Below are 14,368 nucleotides of genomic sequence, written 5' to 3' on the forward strand. Positions count from 1 at the left end.
CAATGATCAAGAGATTCCAAGAAAAGATATGATATAATGAGCTTATTGTTTAAAGAAATGAAAACAAAGATTAGTGCACAGCTCAGGGGAGACATGGTTAAGGAGCAGACACCTAATAAAACATGGAGATTATATTGCTAAAAGGTAGCTGAGGCAGCATCAGAGATCCCTGGACATGCTAACAGTGGAGTATTACAGGGGGCAAAATTGGGTGCCTTTGCACCTCCTATTAGCACTTCCGGAGGCACTAACGGAGCGCAAATGGCTTTGCAACCGGGCGCATTGCTGAAATTGACTCCTGCCATATTCGGCGGGAGTTTTGTGGCGGTGCTACAATGTTGCGCCCCGATCTCCTTTGCCTGGAGATCATGATGTCATCGCCGTGCACATCGCCCCGGACCTGAAATTAACTTCTGCCCCCTGCAGCGGCGCCAGTCGAAAACACCGACAGCTGCAGAAGGTGTGCATTGGGTGGCTGGCTGCTTTGGGGGTGATGATTAAAGGCGACGTGGCCGAGGTAAGTAAAAAAAAACGTACCTTTCGTGTTCCAGTTTTTTTCCGCATGTTCCTGCCCGCGATCGATCAGCCCGGCACTCTGCTGATCAATCTGCTTGAGTGCCGGGCTGATCGCGCGGGATCGCAGCTGCCTTGGTGGTCCAGGTCGGTACTTTTTAAATTGCAGTGCCTGCAGCGATGGCCTTTCCCTTTAAGGGAGGGAAGGAGCCTTTGAATGCGGCAGCACTGCACGGCCCAGGGTACAGCGCTGCTGAAGTCTCTGTCCCGCCTGCTGCCGATTGCGCTCCAAGAAGGAAGTGGAGTGCTTGATTTAGCGCTCCACTTCCTTCTTGGAGCACAAACGGCGAATTTATCAAACTTTCAAAAATTAGCACCCCAAACTGGACGATAGTGAATTTCTCCCCCAAAGTGTCTGATATGTCTTCAATTTGTAGGCTGCATTTTTTATCAGTCTCTCGTGTTTAATTTATAGCCTAATTTATTTTTCTTTTTATCCTCTGTCACAGACGTCATAGGTTCTTTTGCAGTTAATATAGTTAGATTTTACACCCATTACCGGTCAATTTCTGATGCATTGTCTGATTATCTTTATTAATCATTCTCCGTATGTGGGTGTCACTAGTCTTTATTACCCATCCCTAGTTGCCCTTGAGAAGGTGGTGGTGAGTCTTCTTCTTGAAGCGTGGCAGTCCATGTGGTGAAGGTATTCCCAGTTAGACAGGGAGTTCGGGAATTTTCACCCAGCGATGAAGGAATGGCGATATATGTCCCTCAGGATGGTGTGTGACTTTTAGTTATGGTATTCTCATGCACCTACTGGTGAAGGTTTCGAGTTTACAAGGTGTTATCAAGGAAGACTAGGAGAGTTGCTGCAGTGCATCCAATAGATAATACACACTACAGGCACAGTTCCCCGGTGATGGAGGGAGTGGATATTTAAGGTGGTGGATGGGCTGCCATATAAGTGGACTGCTTTGTCCTGGATGGTGTCTAGCTTCTTGTGGTTTTCAGATAGTCTTCTCAATATTGCTAAAATAGAGCATGTTAATAAGAGGAAAAATCACAGCATTTTATTCACAAACAGTAGAATATAATAATACTGAAAACACTACTCGAGACCCATGTGAGCTTGTCAGTTTACTGAGGTTGTGTACACAAAATGTCTGAGCTCAAACAAATCTGGATATATGCACAAATCAAAATGTGAGAAAGACAACCAGCGAAATACATCCTCTCAAGTAGCAGCCATACCTCTCAAACACTGACTGATTTCATCAAGGATACAGACCACAAAGAAATCTGGCAAAAGTCAAAATTCATGTAGCTGTGGCAGAACCACTGAATGACTCTGGCTAACTGTACATAATTCTCTTTAACGATGTTCTAACACCAGCCTAAGCAATTCCTACATTGGTGACCCCGTTTTTGTGAACGTTTTCACAGAAGAAGAGCACAGCATGGAGGCAAATGCCATTTCGCTAAAGCTACCGCAGTTCTGGGAGCAGCAAGCACCCTCGTTTTATTCAGGTCGAGGCCCAGTTCGCCCTGAGGAACATCGATGCGGATCAGACCAAGTATCTTTACGTGGTCTCCGCACTCGACAGCTCTACCGCCTCTCGGATCGTCAGCCTCCTCGAAAACCCAAGCGCAAGTATGAAACCCTCAAAGCGCGGTTACTGCAAGTTTTTGGGCTCACAAAATCGGACCACGCCCGTCGATTACTCGCTGTGCCCGGGCTCGGGGACTCCAAGTCTTCAGAGTTGAGGAGCCAAATGCTCACACTCCTGGGCTCAGAATGGCAATGTTTCCGATTCCGCAAAATTTTCCTCAGCCAACTGCCTGAACAGGTACAAACTGCCCTGGCCAGATCTGAAGCTGAAGACTGCGCAACACTCGCGGCGGAGGCTGACAAAATGTTCGCTGTAACTCGGCAGTACTGCACCGCCACGAGGCACCCATCCCCCACAGACGCCGCCCCAGCTCGTCAGCCTGCTGGGCTATGTTTCTACCACACACAGTTCGGTGCGAAGGCAAAGCATTGCCGCCCTCCCTGCAGTTTTCCCCCCAAAAAACCCCAGCATCATCTGACACTGCGGCCACCGAGGAACGGGTCTAACAGGCACCCCACAGCCGCGATGGCGATCGGCAATGCGGGAAAATTGCTGTTCATCACCGATACCCTCTCCGGTCGTCGTTTTCTGTGCGACACCGGAGCGCAGTGCAGCATTTTACCCGCGTCCGCCCTCGATGTGCAGACGGGGAATCACGGCCCCGCCCTTGAAGCGGCCAATGGCGGCACAATTTGGACCTTCGGCAGACGGCGAGTGGAGTTGTGCCTTGGGGGGAAACGTTTTCACTGGGAGTTTGTTATGGCCAAAGTTTCCCAGCCCCTCCTCGGCGTGGATTTCCTGTGCGCCAACAGCCTCCTGGTCGACGTTCGGAACCGGCGGCTGTTCAACGCAGCCACTTTTAATTCTCTTCCGTGTTATTGCAGTAACACTACGTCACGCACCGTCTCCTGTGCGTTCCCGACTCCTGATGAGTTCGCTCGCCTGCTCAGCGAATTCCTCGCCCTGACAAGACCCACGTTCTCCTCCACAGCCACGAAACATGGTGTGGAATACCACATCACCACCAACGGCCCCCCGGTCTACGCGCAGGCCCGGCGCCTGTAACCTGGCAAGCTGGCGGTCGCAAAGGTGGAGTTCGCCACCATGGAACGGTTAGGGATTATTCGCCGGTCGAATAATCCCTGGTCTTCACCCCTCCATATCGTCCCGAAGCCTGGCGGTGGATGGCGGCCATGTGGCGACTATCGACGACTAAACGATGCCACCACTCCAGAACGGTACCCGATTCCCCATATCCAGGATTTCTCTGCCCATTTGGCAGGGAACACCGTTTTCTCAAAAGCCGACCTCGTCCAAGGCTACCACCAGGTCCCAGTTCATCCACAGGACGTCCAGAAGACCGCAGTCATCGCCCCATTCGGCCTCTTCGAGTTTTTACGGATGCCGTTTGGGTTAAAGAACGCCGCCCAGGCTTTCCAACGCCTAATGGAATCTGTGCTGCGGGACCTCAAGTTCCTCTTCGTCTACCTGGATGATATTCTAATTGCCAGTCCTACCAAGGAAGAACATACCTGTCACCTACGCACCCTTTTTTGACGCCTCAGCCAACACGGCCTGATTATCAACCCAGCCAAGTGTCAGTTTGGCCTGCACCAAATTGACTTCCTGGGGCATCGCATCACCTCAGAGGGAGCGGTTCCTTTACCTTCGAAGGTAGAGGCGGTGACATCCTTTCCACGCCCGCAGAACATAAAGGCCCTGCAGGAATTCTTAGGCATGGTAAATTTTTACCACTGTTTCGTGCCTAAGGCGGCACTACTCATGTGGCCCCTGTACGAGGCCCTCAAGGGCAAGACTGGCAAGAACCTGGTAGACTGGACAGATGACATGGCCCGAGCGTTCGCCGACACCAAAAGCGCCTTAGCCAACGCGACTATGCTGGCGCACCCGCTGCCAGGAGCCACCATCGCCCTCACCACCGATGCATCGGACTAGGCAGTCGGTGCCGTGCAACAGCAGTGGGTGTACGGGACGTGGCAGCCGTTGGCATTCTTCAGCCATCAACTATGGCAGAACGAGAGTGCATACAGCACGTTCGACCGGGAGTTGCTCGCCCTTTTTCTGGCCAGCCGCCATTTTCGGTTCCTTCTGGAAGGACGTCCTTTCACTGCCTTCGTGGACCATAAGCCGCTGACCTTTGCAATGTCCAAGGCCGCCGAACTGTGGTCAGCCCAACAGCAGCGTCAACTGACCTACATATCCGAATTCACCACGGATATACGGCACGTGGCCAGTAAGGACAACCTGGTGGCAGACTGCCTCTCCCGCACGGTCGTCAATACGGTTCATTTGGGCATCGACGAACGCCCTCATGGCAGCGGACCAAGCCTCAGACCCGGAAGTCCAAGCTTACAGAACGGCCATCACCGGCCTCCAGTTGGCCGACGTCAAGTTCCATTCGGCAGGTACCACGCTGTTGTGCGACGTCTCCGTACAGGATCCTCGCCCTGTCGTGCTGGTCGTCTGGCGCCGCAAAGTCTTCGATGCCATACATGGGTTGTCACACCCTGGAATGAAGGCCTCTCAGAAACTGATGTCCGCAAAATTTGTATGGCATGGCATGCATAAGGATGTCCGCGACTGGGCCAACACCTGTGTGGTCTGCCAAAAGGCAAAGGTACAGCGCCACATCAAAGCTCCGTTGGCTGCCTTCACAGTTCCGGAGCGACGTTTTGACCATGTCAATGTGGACCTGGTAGGACCACTCCCACCCTCCCATGGTTTTTCACACATCCTGACCATGATTGACCGCACCACCAGATGGCCGGAGGCGGTTCCCCTGTCATCCACTACTTCGGCGGACGGGGCCAGGGCGTTCATTTCCTCCTGGATCGCCCGTTTCGGAGTGCCCGCAGATATTTCGTCGGACAGGGGACCGCAGTTTTCCTCCGAACTCTGGAATGCAGTGGCCCAAGGACTCGGTGTCAAATTACACCGCACCACAGCCTACCACCCACAGGTGAATGGCCTCTGCGAACGCTTCCACCGCTCAATGAAAGCCACCCTGAGGGCCAGCCTCCAGGACGTTGGATGGGTAGACAGGCTACCGTGGGTCCTATTGGGCCTTCGCACGGCCCCCAAAGAAGACCTTCACTCTTCATCTGCGGAACTCGTGTACGGTCAGCCGCTGCGAGTCCCAGGGGACTTCCTACCAATATCGATGGCGCCATGGTCCATGTCTGCCCAGCTTGCTAGTCACCAAGAGGCGGCCAGATGTTTCGCACCGGTGCCCACTTCGCACCACGGGCTGCAGAGGTCACACGTTCCCACGGAGCTTCACAAGGCTGAGTACGTTTTTATTCGCCATGACGCACATAGGGATCCGCTCAAGGCCCCAAATACCGGTCCCTTCCGCGTGTTGGAAGCAGGGGACAAAACCTTCACGGTAGATGTTGGTGGTAAACCGGACCACATTTCGGTCGATCGCTTAAAACCAGCACATTTGGACCTCGACCGCCCCGTCGAGACAGCACAACTGCCAAGACGGGGTCGGCCACCCATCGTCGTTATGGCAGACCAAGTGCGACTGCCCGCCAGACCGCCGGCCGCCCTGCAGTCTCCGCCTCGAGAGTACAGGAGTTGTTCTGACAGGCTCGTCAGACCCCCTCACCGTTTGACTTTGTCTGTTAAAGCGAATTCTGGGGGGGCGCATGTGGCAGAACCACTGAATGACTCTGGCTAACTGTACATAATTCTCTTTAACGATGTTCTAACACCAGCCTAAGCCTGTACCATTGTGTTAGGCATTACTGTGTTTTGTATATAGAGTTTGCATGTACGGGGCGTGGCCCCTTTAAGAGCGCGGAAAATGCGGGCAAACGCGATGACATCACGTCGCAAACCACGTGACTGCCCAGGCTGTCCTCGTGGCATCTCCATTGAGTAAAGACCTGTTTCATTGTTCTCCTGTGTCGATCTCAATTATTTGTAGGAATTCGGCAATTCCTACATAGCCTTGTTTTTGACTACACACACTGCTTGTTTAAGCTCCAATTTTCACATCTCTGTGTAACTTATCAGTTGATTGGATTTAAGAAATAATTTAAATCAAAGAACATAAAAAATAGGAGCAGGAGTAGTCCATTCGGCCCTTCGGGTCTGCTCCGCCATTCAATACGATCATGGCTAATCTTCGACCTCAACTCCACCTTCCCGCACTATCCCCGTATCCCTTGATTCCCTTAGTATCCACAAATCTATCGATCTCGGTCTTGAATATACTCAACGACTGAGCAGTCACAGCCGTCTGGGGTAGAAAATTCCAAAGGTTCACAGCCTTTTGAGTGAAGAAATCTCTCTTCATCTCAGTCCTAAATGGCCGACCCCTTATTCTGAGACTGTGACCCCTAGTTCTAGACTCTCCAGTCAGGGGAAACATCCTCTCAGCATCTACCCTGTCAAGCCCCTTAAGAATTTTATACATTTCAATGAGATCACCTCTCATTCTTCTAAACTCTAGGGAATATAGGCCTAGTCTACTCAATCTCTCCGCATAGGACAAACCCCCATCCCAGGAATCAGTCTAGTGAACTTCCATTGCACTCCTTCTAAGGCAAGTATATCTTTCCTTCGGTAAAACTCTGACCCCATGATAGCTCAGTGTGCTTCTCCAATGGGAAGCTAAATGCACAGACCTAATAAAAGTTCCAGGCTTGATCCTTAGTCTGTGCTGAGTTACATCTAAACATACATACCAAAAGAAGGGCAAGCAAAGGCCGTTAGGCCCATCAAGGCCAGCTCTTTCAGACACAGTCAGCCATGTACAGCATTGACCCACCCCACAACCACATAATCTCCTGAGAGAAGCAAAGTACCAGAGGGAAGAACCTGCAGCTAGTTCAGAAAAAAATTGTGAAATTCCTCTCTTGAGAGTGGTGGGGGAAGAGGGTGGAAGGAGTGTTGTCATATGCTGTTGAGGTGGAGAGATGAAGAACTGTACTCACCCTTGCTGTTTTTGTGAGATCATTGTACCTCTACCTACAGTGAAGCCAGGTCCTGGGGTGATGCTCATGGCACTGACCCTCTCAGCCACCTCTGTCCAGGCCTGCACAAGCGGGGATGCTCTTGCAAGTAGTGAGGAACTGTATCTCCTTCCTTGTCCTGACCTCCTCCACTAGAACCTTCAGGGAGGCTTCAGAAAAACTTGGGGTAGCCCCCAACTCATCTATGGTGCCACAATTGTTTCCAGCAGAGGAACATTCTCGCATTAAATAGGCCTCAGGAGGCCCGCCGTAAATTGCGCATGTCAAGTGGGTGGGCTGCCCAATTCCTGGCACGCTCATGTGGGCAAAGCGCCAACATATGGAAAAGAGGTCCGTGAGTTAAAATCACCCGGGCCTCACACTGGTACCATCATGGGGGAAACCCGCTCGCACTGATCCCTGCTCACCTGATTGGCGACTCAAGTTAAAATCGGGGTTGATATGTCTGAACTTCTATGAAAATGCAAAAGACTCTACTAGCATGCGCATAGTGGAAATAATGTTCTAGTTCACATTTGTGGGGAGATGGGAATGGGATACCACTTTTGCCAGGAGAGATGTATTCCGACAACTGCTCAGAATGACCAAATGAATAAGATGGTTCGATCTCATTAATCCTATGTGCTGAAACCAATGCCACCAACAGTGTAGCTTTCAATGACAGATACTTCAGATCACAGGTGCTAAGTGGTCTGAAAGGAAACTACTTTAAGCTATGCAGAACCAAACCTAGATCCTAATTAGCAACTAGGATACTAAAGACTGATCGCTTAGGGTTCATCCACGCTCCATAAGCATGGCAGCAATTCAAAGCAGAAACTGCTTTGCATCAGTGCACAACCTAGAGTGTAAATTGAGCGCTAAGGCCCAAACTGACTCTGAAGTGCAGCAACGTTGGATTACCTCCTCCAGAGAGTCTCACTCAACTTCCTTCTGGTATCAGGAGAAGTCTAATATCAGATTCAGGCTGCATTTTTACTGTAACTGCAGTCTTGGTATGAAACCCTGCCCACTATTATGTAGCTCAAACTCAGAGAATTGGTACTTCCAAGCTAATCATTGGTGCAAAGTGGTTTACACTTGTAGTTAACTACAAGTGTATAGTGCAAATCTGGAGTGATGGCCCAACCTGTCTTTGGACAAAGTGCAGCAAAACTCCTTTGTTTTACTCTGTCAGGCCCTGACTTTGAATTTGGTGGTATGTATACTGTAACTGTAACATTGATGCAAAGTGAACGTTTTGTGGTGTAAATGCACCCTTAATAAACATGAAGCAAGTGAACAGAAAACTTAGCTGGCAGTTACATGAATACAGATTTAGGTCAACCAGATGTTCAGCTAGGTTTCAGACATTACAGACAGGAGAAAGCATTAATGGTGCTCGTGGAGCGACATGGCATTCATTTACAATTAAACATTTCAATGGCCCAGAAATTCGGGTCGGGGACTTCCCGCGGGTGCAAGCCCCCGATCTGCACTTACCTTGCGCGCCGGCTGTTGAGCTCTGGGCTCCCGTGGAATTCCGATCCGGGGCCTGGTCCAGCTGCCAGCGCGCAGTGCTTGCGTATCCCAGGGGCGCAGTTAGTTCGATGCGTCCCCTGGGATCACGTGGACCATGGGCAGCCAATCAGAGCAGGGAATGCTCCATTCATAAGTCTGACAGGAAGAGCTGTCAAGACTTATAAATACTACGGCCCCAAAACAGCACTAAATCTTCAAATAAATTTTTTAAAAACATCACATTTTTTAAATAAACTATAAATTACATGAAATAACTATTTTAAACAATTTAAATTTTTGAAAAAAATAATTTTATTTTCTAACGGGGCTAAAAATCAACTTACCTTGCTTTAAAGTATTTAAAAATAATAAACCTGTGGGGAAAAATGTTTTAATTTTAATTAATTCACCACTTACCTTGTAAAAAGCAGGCCATACGCCTGCTTTTTATATTTCTAAACTCTGCAGACTTACCCTCCCGGGAAAACCTGTAAAAAAAAACTAAGTTCAATGCGCACGCGCAGCCTCCCCCGCGCACGCGTTCGACCTCTTAACCCCTGCTTTCAGAGGAACAGAAGTGCCGGTTTCCCGCGCATGCGCAGTGCATGCAGGAAACCGGCACTTGCATCGGGCCTACGGGTGAGTACCCTGTGCAGACTCACCCGTGGAGACCCGAATTTCTGGGCCATTGTTTTTTGACCTTCGGTTCTAGACCTCATCACAGCCTTGATCCAGACATGGATGCATGAGGTGAATGACAGAAGAAAGGCAGCTTTTAATTGAATATTGCACCAAGGACTCCTAGCAAAAGCGAAGTCAATGGAGGTCAAAGAGAAATCCTTCCATTGGCTGGAGTCATGCCTGGCACAAAGGAAGATAGTCGTTGCCAGAGGGCAATCATCAAACCCTGAAGACATCACTGCAGTTTCTCAGGGAAGAATCATTAGCTCATCAATCAGCTGCTTCATCAATGACATTACCTCTATCATAGGGATAGAATGGTGCTGTATATTGATGATTTTGCTCCATTCACAACTACTCTGATAATAAAGAAGCCCATGCCAGCCTACAGCAGGGCCTGGATAACAGTCAAGCTTGGGCTGGCAAGTAGTAGGTAACATCTCACAGAAGAGAAAGCCCAGACATCTCCCCTTGACCTTCAACAGCACCACCATCTGAGAGTCTCATATCTTAAATAACAGTATTCTGGTGATGGTGGGGGTTGGATACTGAGTCTGGTTTTGGGGGAACCAATCAATCAAGTGCTCAGTCCTGGATAGTATTGCGCTTGAGTGTTGCTGCAGCTGCACCATCCACGTGGGTGATGAGCATTCTATCACACTCCTGACTAAAGCCTTGTTGATGGTGGTTAGGCCTTGAAGGTTCAGGAGGGGTCATTTCAGGGTACCCAGTCTCAGTCCTGCTCTTGTAGCCATGGTGTTGATATTGCTCATCCAGTTAAGCTTCGGGTCAGTGGTAGTCATCTGTGGCTCAGTGGTAGCGCTCTCACCTCTGAGTGAGAAGGTTGTGGCTTCAAGCCCCACTCTAGAGACTTGAGCACAAAATCTAGGCTAAGACTCCAGTGCAGGACTAAGTGAGTGCTTCACTGTTGGGTGCTGTCTTTCGGATGAAACGTTAAACCGAAGCCCCGTCTGCCCTCTCGGGTGGACATAAGAGGTCCCATGGCACTATTTCAAAGGACAACGGGAGCAGGCGCGTGGGAACACCACCAAGTCCCCTCCAAGTCACACACCATCCTGACTTGGAACTATATCGCCATTCCTTCATCGTTGCTGGGTCAAAATCCTGGAACTCCCTATCTAACAGCATTGTGGGAGTTCCTTCACCACATGGACTGCAGCGGTTCAAGAAGGTGGCTCACCACCACCACCTTCTCAAGGGCAATTAGGGATGGGCAATAAATGCTGGCCTTGTCATCGACGCCCACATCCCATGAATGAATTTTAAAAAAAAACAGATTATCTGGTCATTGGTGTTTGTGGGACCCTGCTGTGCACAAAATGTAGAGCAAATATTTCTTACATTACAACAGTGATTACACTTAAAAAGTACTTAATTGGCTGTAAAGTGTTTTGGGACATCCTGAGGTCGTGAAAGGTCTTCTATATAAGCCAGTCTTTCTTTTTTTTTGACTTTTGCCTCTTCACTGCTTCTGTGCTGTCAGACTGCTTGTACAACATCTAATTTTGGATGAGATGCAATTTACCAGCTAAACATTGGGAAGACCGATGCCATCACCTTTGGCTCCCGCCACAAGCTCCGTACCCTTGAAAACAACTTCAACCCACCAGCCACTGACTCGGGTTGAACCAGATTGTTCACAACCTAAGCATCCTATTTGACCCCGAGCTGAGTTTTGGAGCCCATATACTCTCCATCACAGAGGCCACGATTCTGCCGGCACTCAGGGTGCAGGCTTCAAGGTGGGTCCACTGTCAAAATTGAAATGATTGACAGTGGGTTGGGAACCCACCTCCAAGTAAGTTTCCTAAGTGTCGGGTCTGCGATTTCAGAACAGACCCGACACCAAGCGGCGGGGGAGGCATTTAAATTAGTTAAATGCTTGTTAACTACTATTTTGCCAGTCTATTTCTATTTTACCACATTTTTAATGGGGTTCACATCATTCGAAGATCACGCTAGGTAAGTATGTCAGGTTCTCTATCTCTCCCCATTGCTGTAAATAGGTGACAGCTGCAAAAGTGGTGTGAAAACTACCATTTCACAGCTGTTCATTTCCTAATGTCAGAAGCCTTCAGGACTAGGAAGACACTTTTGAGCTGTATGCAGTTTGGAAGTGTTTGGAGTAAACTCTCTATCTACTGTCACCACCTTGGAGCAAGCTCTCCCACCATTGACAGATCGCTTCTGTCATCTCAACTTCAGCTGCCATCTATTCCAGCAACATCGGTGCCCTTGAAAAAATCTCACCTTGATCCTCTGAATCCCTCCACAATCAGCCCCAACACCAACATCACCAGGCACACCAACAATACCAACCTTCTCCGCAATCACCTGATGCTGCACAGGACACCGGGCATCAGCACCTGACAACATTGCTGCCCGGGAGGCCAGCGATGGCCTCACCATGGCCAGATTTACTTCACTTGACGCTGTACACCCTGGTTGCCATATGATGTGCCATTTGACACCATCCCACACCAGCACCATAAAGGATCCCTACAATGTCCAAGCCATTACTTTCACACTCATCACAATTGGTGGGGGGGGAGGGGGAGGGGGCGGGGAGGGAGTTATGTCTCAACATTCACTGGAACTAAAACACTTCTAAAGGTGAGCACAGATCTGTCCAATAAGGTAAAGTGTTGAAAATATAGATTTCAATGTTTGACAACACATTACCAGAAACTTCACATGAACATTGGCTAAACCACCTAAGTGCCTACCCTTGTGTGTTGTTAGTTCGTATACTTGCAGTAGGATGAGGGTGAGTGTGAGGGGTGGCTAGTGAGATGGAGAAGTGATAATGTAGATAGAGAGGGATGGGTGGAGGTGCAAGGTAAGTTGGTGTGAGTAAAGATGTGCAGGAGTACAGCAGGGAAGGCAGAGTGACATGGATGTGATGAGTGGCACAGCTGAGTAAGGTTGAGTGTGGCTTGGCAGTAACATTTCGTGATTTGCTCAGATCATTGAAAGACTTGCGCCACTGCAGTCTGGTCCTCCCGACGACATCCCTGCTTGTGCCTTCCTGTGCAATGTGCAACCAGGCTGCGTTGGTGTCCTGGGGAGGTCTCTTCCGCCCATGGGAAGGGAAGAGAACCTCCCTGCGTGCTGTGATTCCCTCCATAAGTATATGGAAGGAGCCATGTGAGATGCCTGGGTGCAGCTGTCCACCTTTGTGCAGTGCTTGTCAGTGTTTGCAGCACTTCAATGCTGCAGAATACAGAGAGAACAACTGTCAAAATAAATGTGGACATGGCCCCTTTAAGGAAACCGGCTGATGCCGCATCATCAAATGATGTCATCAGACCCACTTCCTTTTAATTGGCCGGGAAACACACAGGGCGGGCTTAACAAGCCCAATCAAGGGAAAATCCTTTTCACAGAGCGGCTGCAGCCAGGAGCGGGACCAGAACCTGCCAACCACCTCTCCCGCCGCGATCCTGCCTCCGCTGGCGAAATCGCGGCCAAAGACTGTCTACTTCATCACAAAGACTGTCTACTTCCTCCTCCGTAATATTGCTCACGTCTGGCCCTACCACTGAACTGAAACACTCATCCATACTTTTGCACCTCCAAACTCTACTATTCAAATGCTTTCCTAGCTGGCCTCCCATCCTCAACTCCACATAAACTTCAGCTCATTCAAGACGCTATGAACAATCTGAAACGGCAGCACCAGGGCAGGCAAGGTTTCATATCTTTGACTTCTCCTAGGCTCAGTAACACACTCTATGATGCATTTATTTCTGAGCAACTGAGGAGCCTCAACACAGGTTACTGTTTTAATTGACTCCTCTGCCCCTACCATCTGATTGTAGGAAATGTTGTTTATATTTGTAAATTCAATAAAAGAAAATTTATTTTTAGTGTGATGAGAGATGTGAAGTTTCCTTATGAGAACTTTGCGTGTCCCTGAATATCTTACACAGTTTCTAACACAGAAGGTGGTTGAGCATACCTTCTCCATAAATATAAAATAGCATGAACACTCTACCTACACCATTTCTGCTACTTACTAGCATAAAGAGAAGTCCTCGGTAAGGGCTGAGAGGTAATCCATGTAAATGAATCACAAACTCTAGTCTGTAGTCGCAGTATGTACTTGTATCAATTCCCCTGTAAGAAAATTACAACCAGTTTCACTCTGCAATGGCCCAAGGGTGGGTGGAATATGACAAATGGTCACTGATGTCAGATGCAAGGGGCTAAAAGAGCAATTACAGACTGTGAATGGTCCCAACCATTCGCTGGATACATTCAGCAGGGGATGTTTGAGATTGGTACCCAATTTGTCATATCATTGCATTAACGAAAAAAAAAACTGCAAGTGCTGGAATTCTGAAAGAATAAAAATAGAAAATGCTGAGAATATTCAGTAGGTCAGGCAGCACCTGTGGAGAGAAGAAATTAGCTTTGGGTGTGGACTCTTCATCAAAGCTGAAGGATATAACGGATTAACAGTAGGAACAGAACCAAGGGAAGGAGGAAAGAAAAAAACACACATGCGTGCAAGAAATGGAATGACATGTAAAGTACTTAAGTGGTAAACGAGATGGTTAAATGACAGATATGGTAACAGCATGAGACAATCAGAAGCATAATAGGAGAAAGCAAAGACAATACTGACATTTATGAGAGACAGGGAACATGTGAATAGCTGAGGGTGTGGCAGGTAAGGCAAATAGAAACGGCTCGGGCGACTGTCTGTGTGGAGTTTGCACATTCTCCCCGTGTTTGCGTGGGTTTCCTCCGGGTGCTCCGGTTTCCTCCCACAGTCCAAAGATGTGCGGGTTAGGTTGATTGGCTATGATAAATTGACCCTTAGTGTAGGAGGATTAAATATGTGGGGTTACGGGGATAGGGTGGGATGTGTGTTGGTGTAGGGGTTACGGGGATCGGGTGGGATATGTGTCAGTGCAGGCTCGATGGGCCGAAATGGCCTCGATCTGCACTGTGGGGCTTCTGTGATTTCTGTGAAATGGAAGTCTGAAGAACTGGCAAAGCGGAGCAGGCTCCAATGGCTTAGAAACCTCA

The 14,368-nt window shown here is 49.1% G+C and overlaps 1 protein-coding gene across 1 annotated transcript in view; it reads right to left on the bottom strand.

Annotated features, from left to right (window-relative positions):
* The window catches only part of LOC147096877 (cation channel sperm-associated auxiliary subunit gamma-like), a 297,982-nt gene that overhangs the window by 8,277 nt on the left and 275,337 nt on the right, over nt 1-14,368 (bottom strand). The window contains exon 22 of the mRNA XM_085973141.1: nt 13,351-13,450. Within this exon, the coding sequence (XP_085829267.1) occupies nt 13,351-13,450 (100 nt within the window). The remainder of the gene's footprint in view (nt 1-13,350; nt 13,451-14,368) is intronic.

This window comes from Somniosus microcephalus, chromosome 34, assembly GCF_052327205.1.
Source record: "Somniosus microcephalus isolate GS21.2 chromosome 34, FLI_Smic_1.0, whole genome shotgun sequence".
Taxonomy (NCBI): Eukaryota; Metazoa; Chordata; class Chondrichthyes; order Squaliformes; family Somniosidae; genus Somniosus; species Somniosus microcephalus.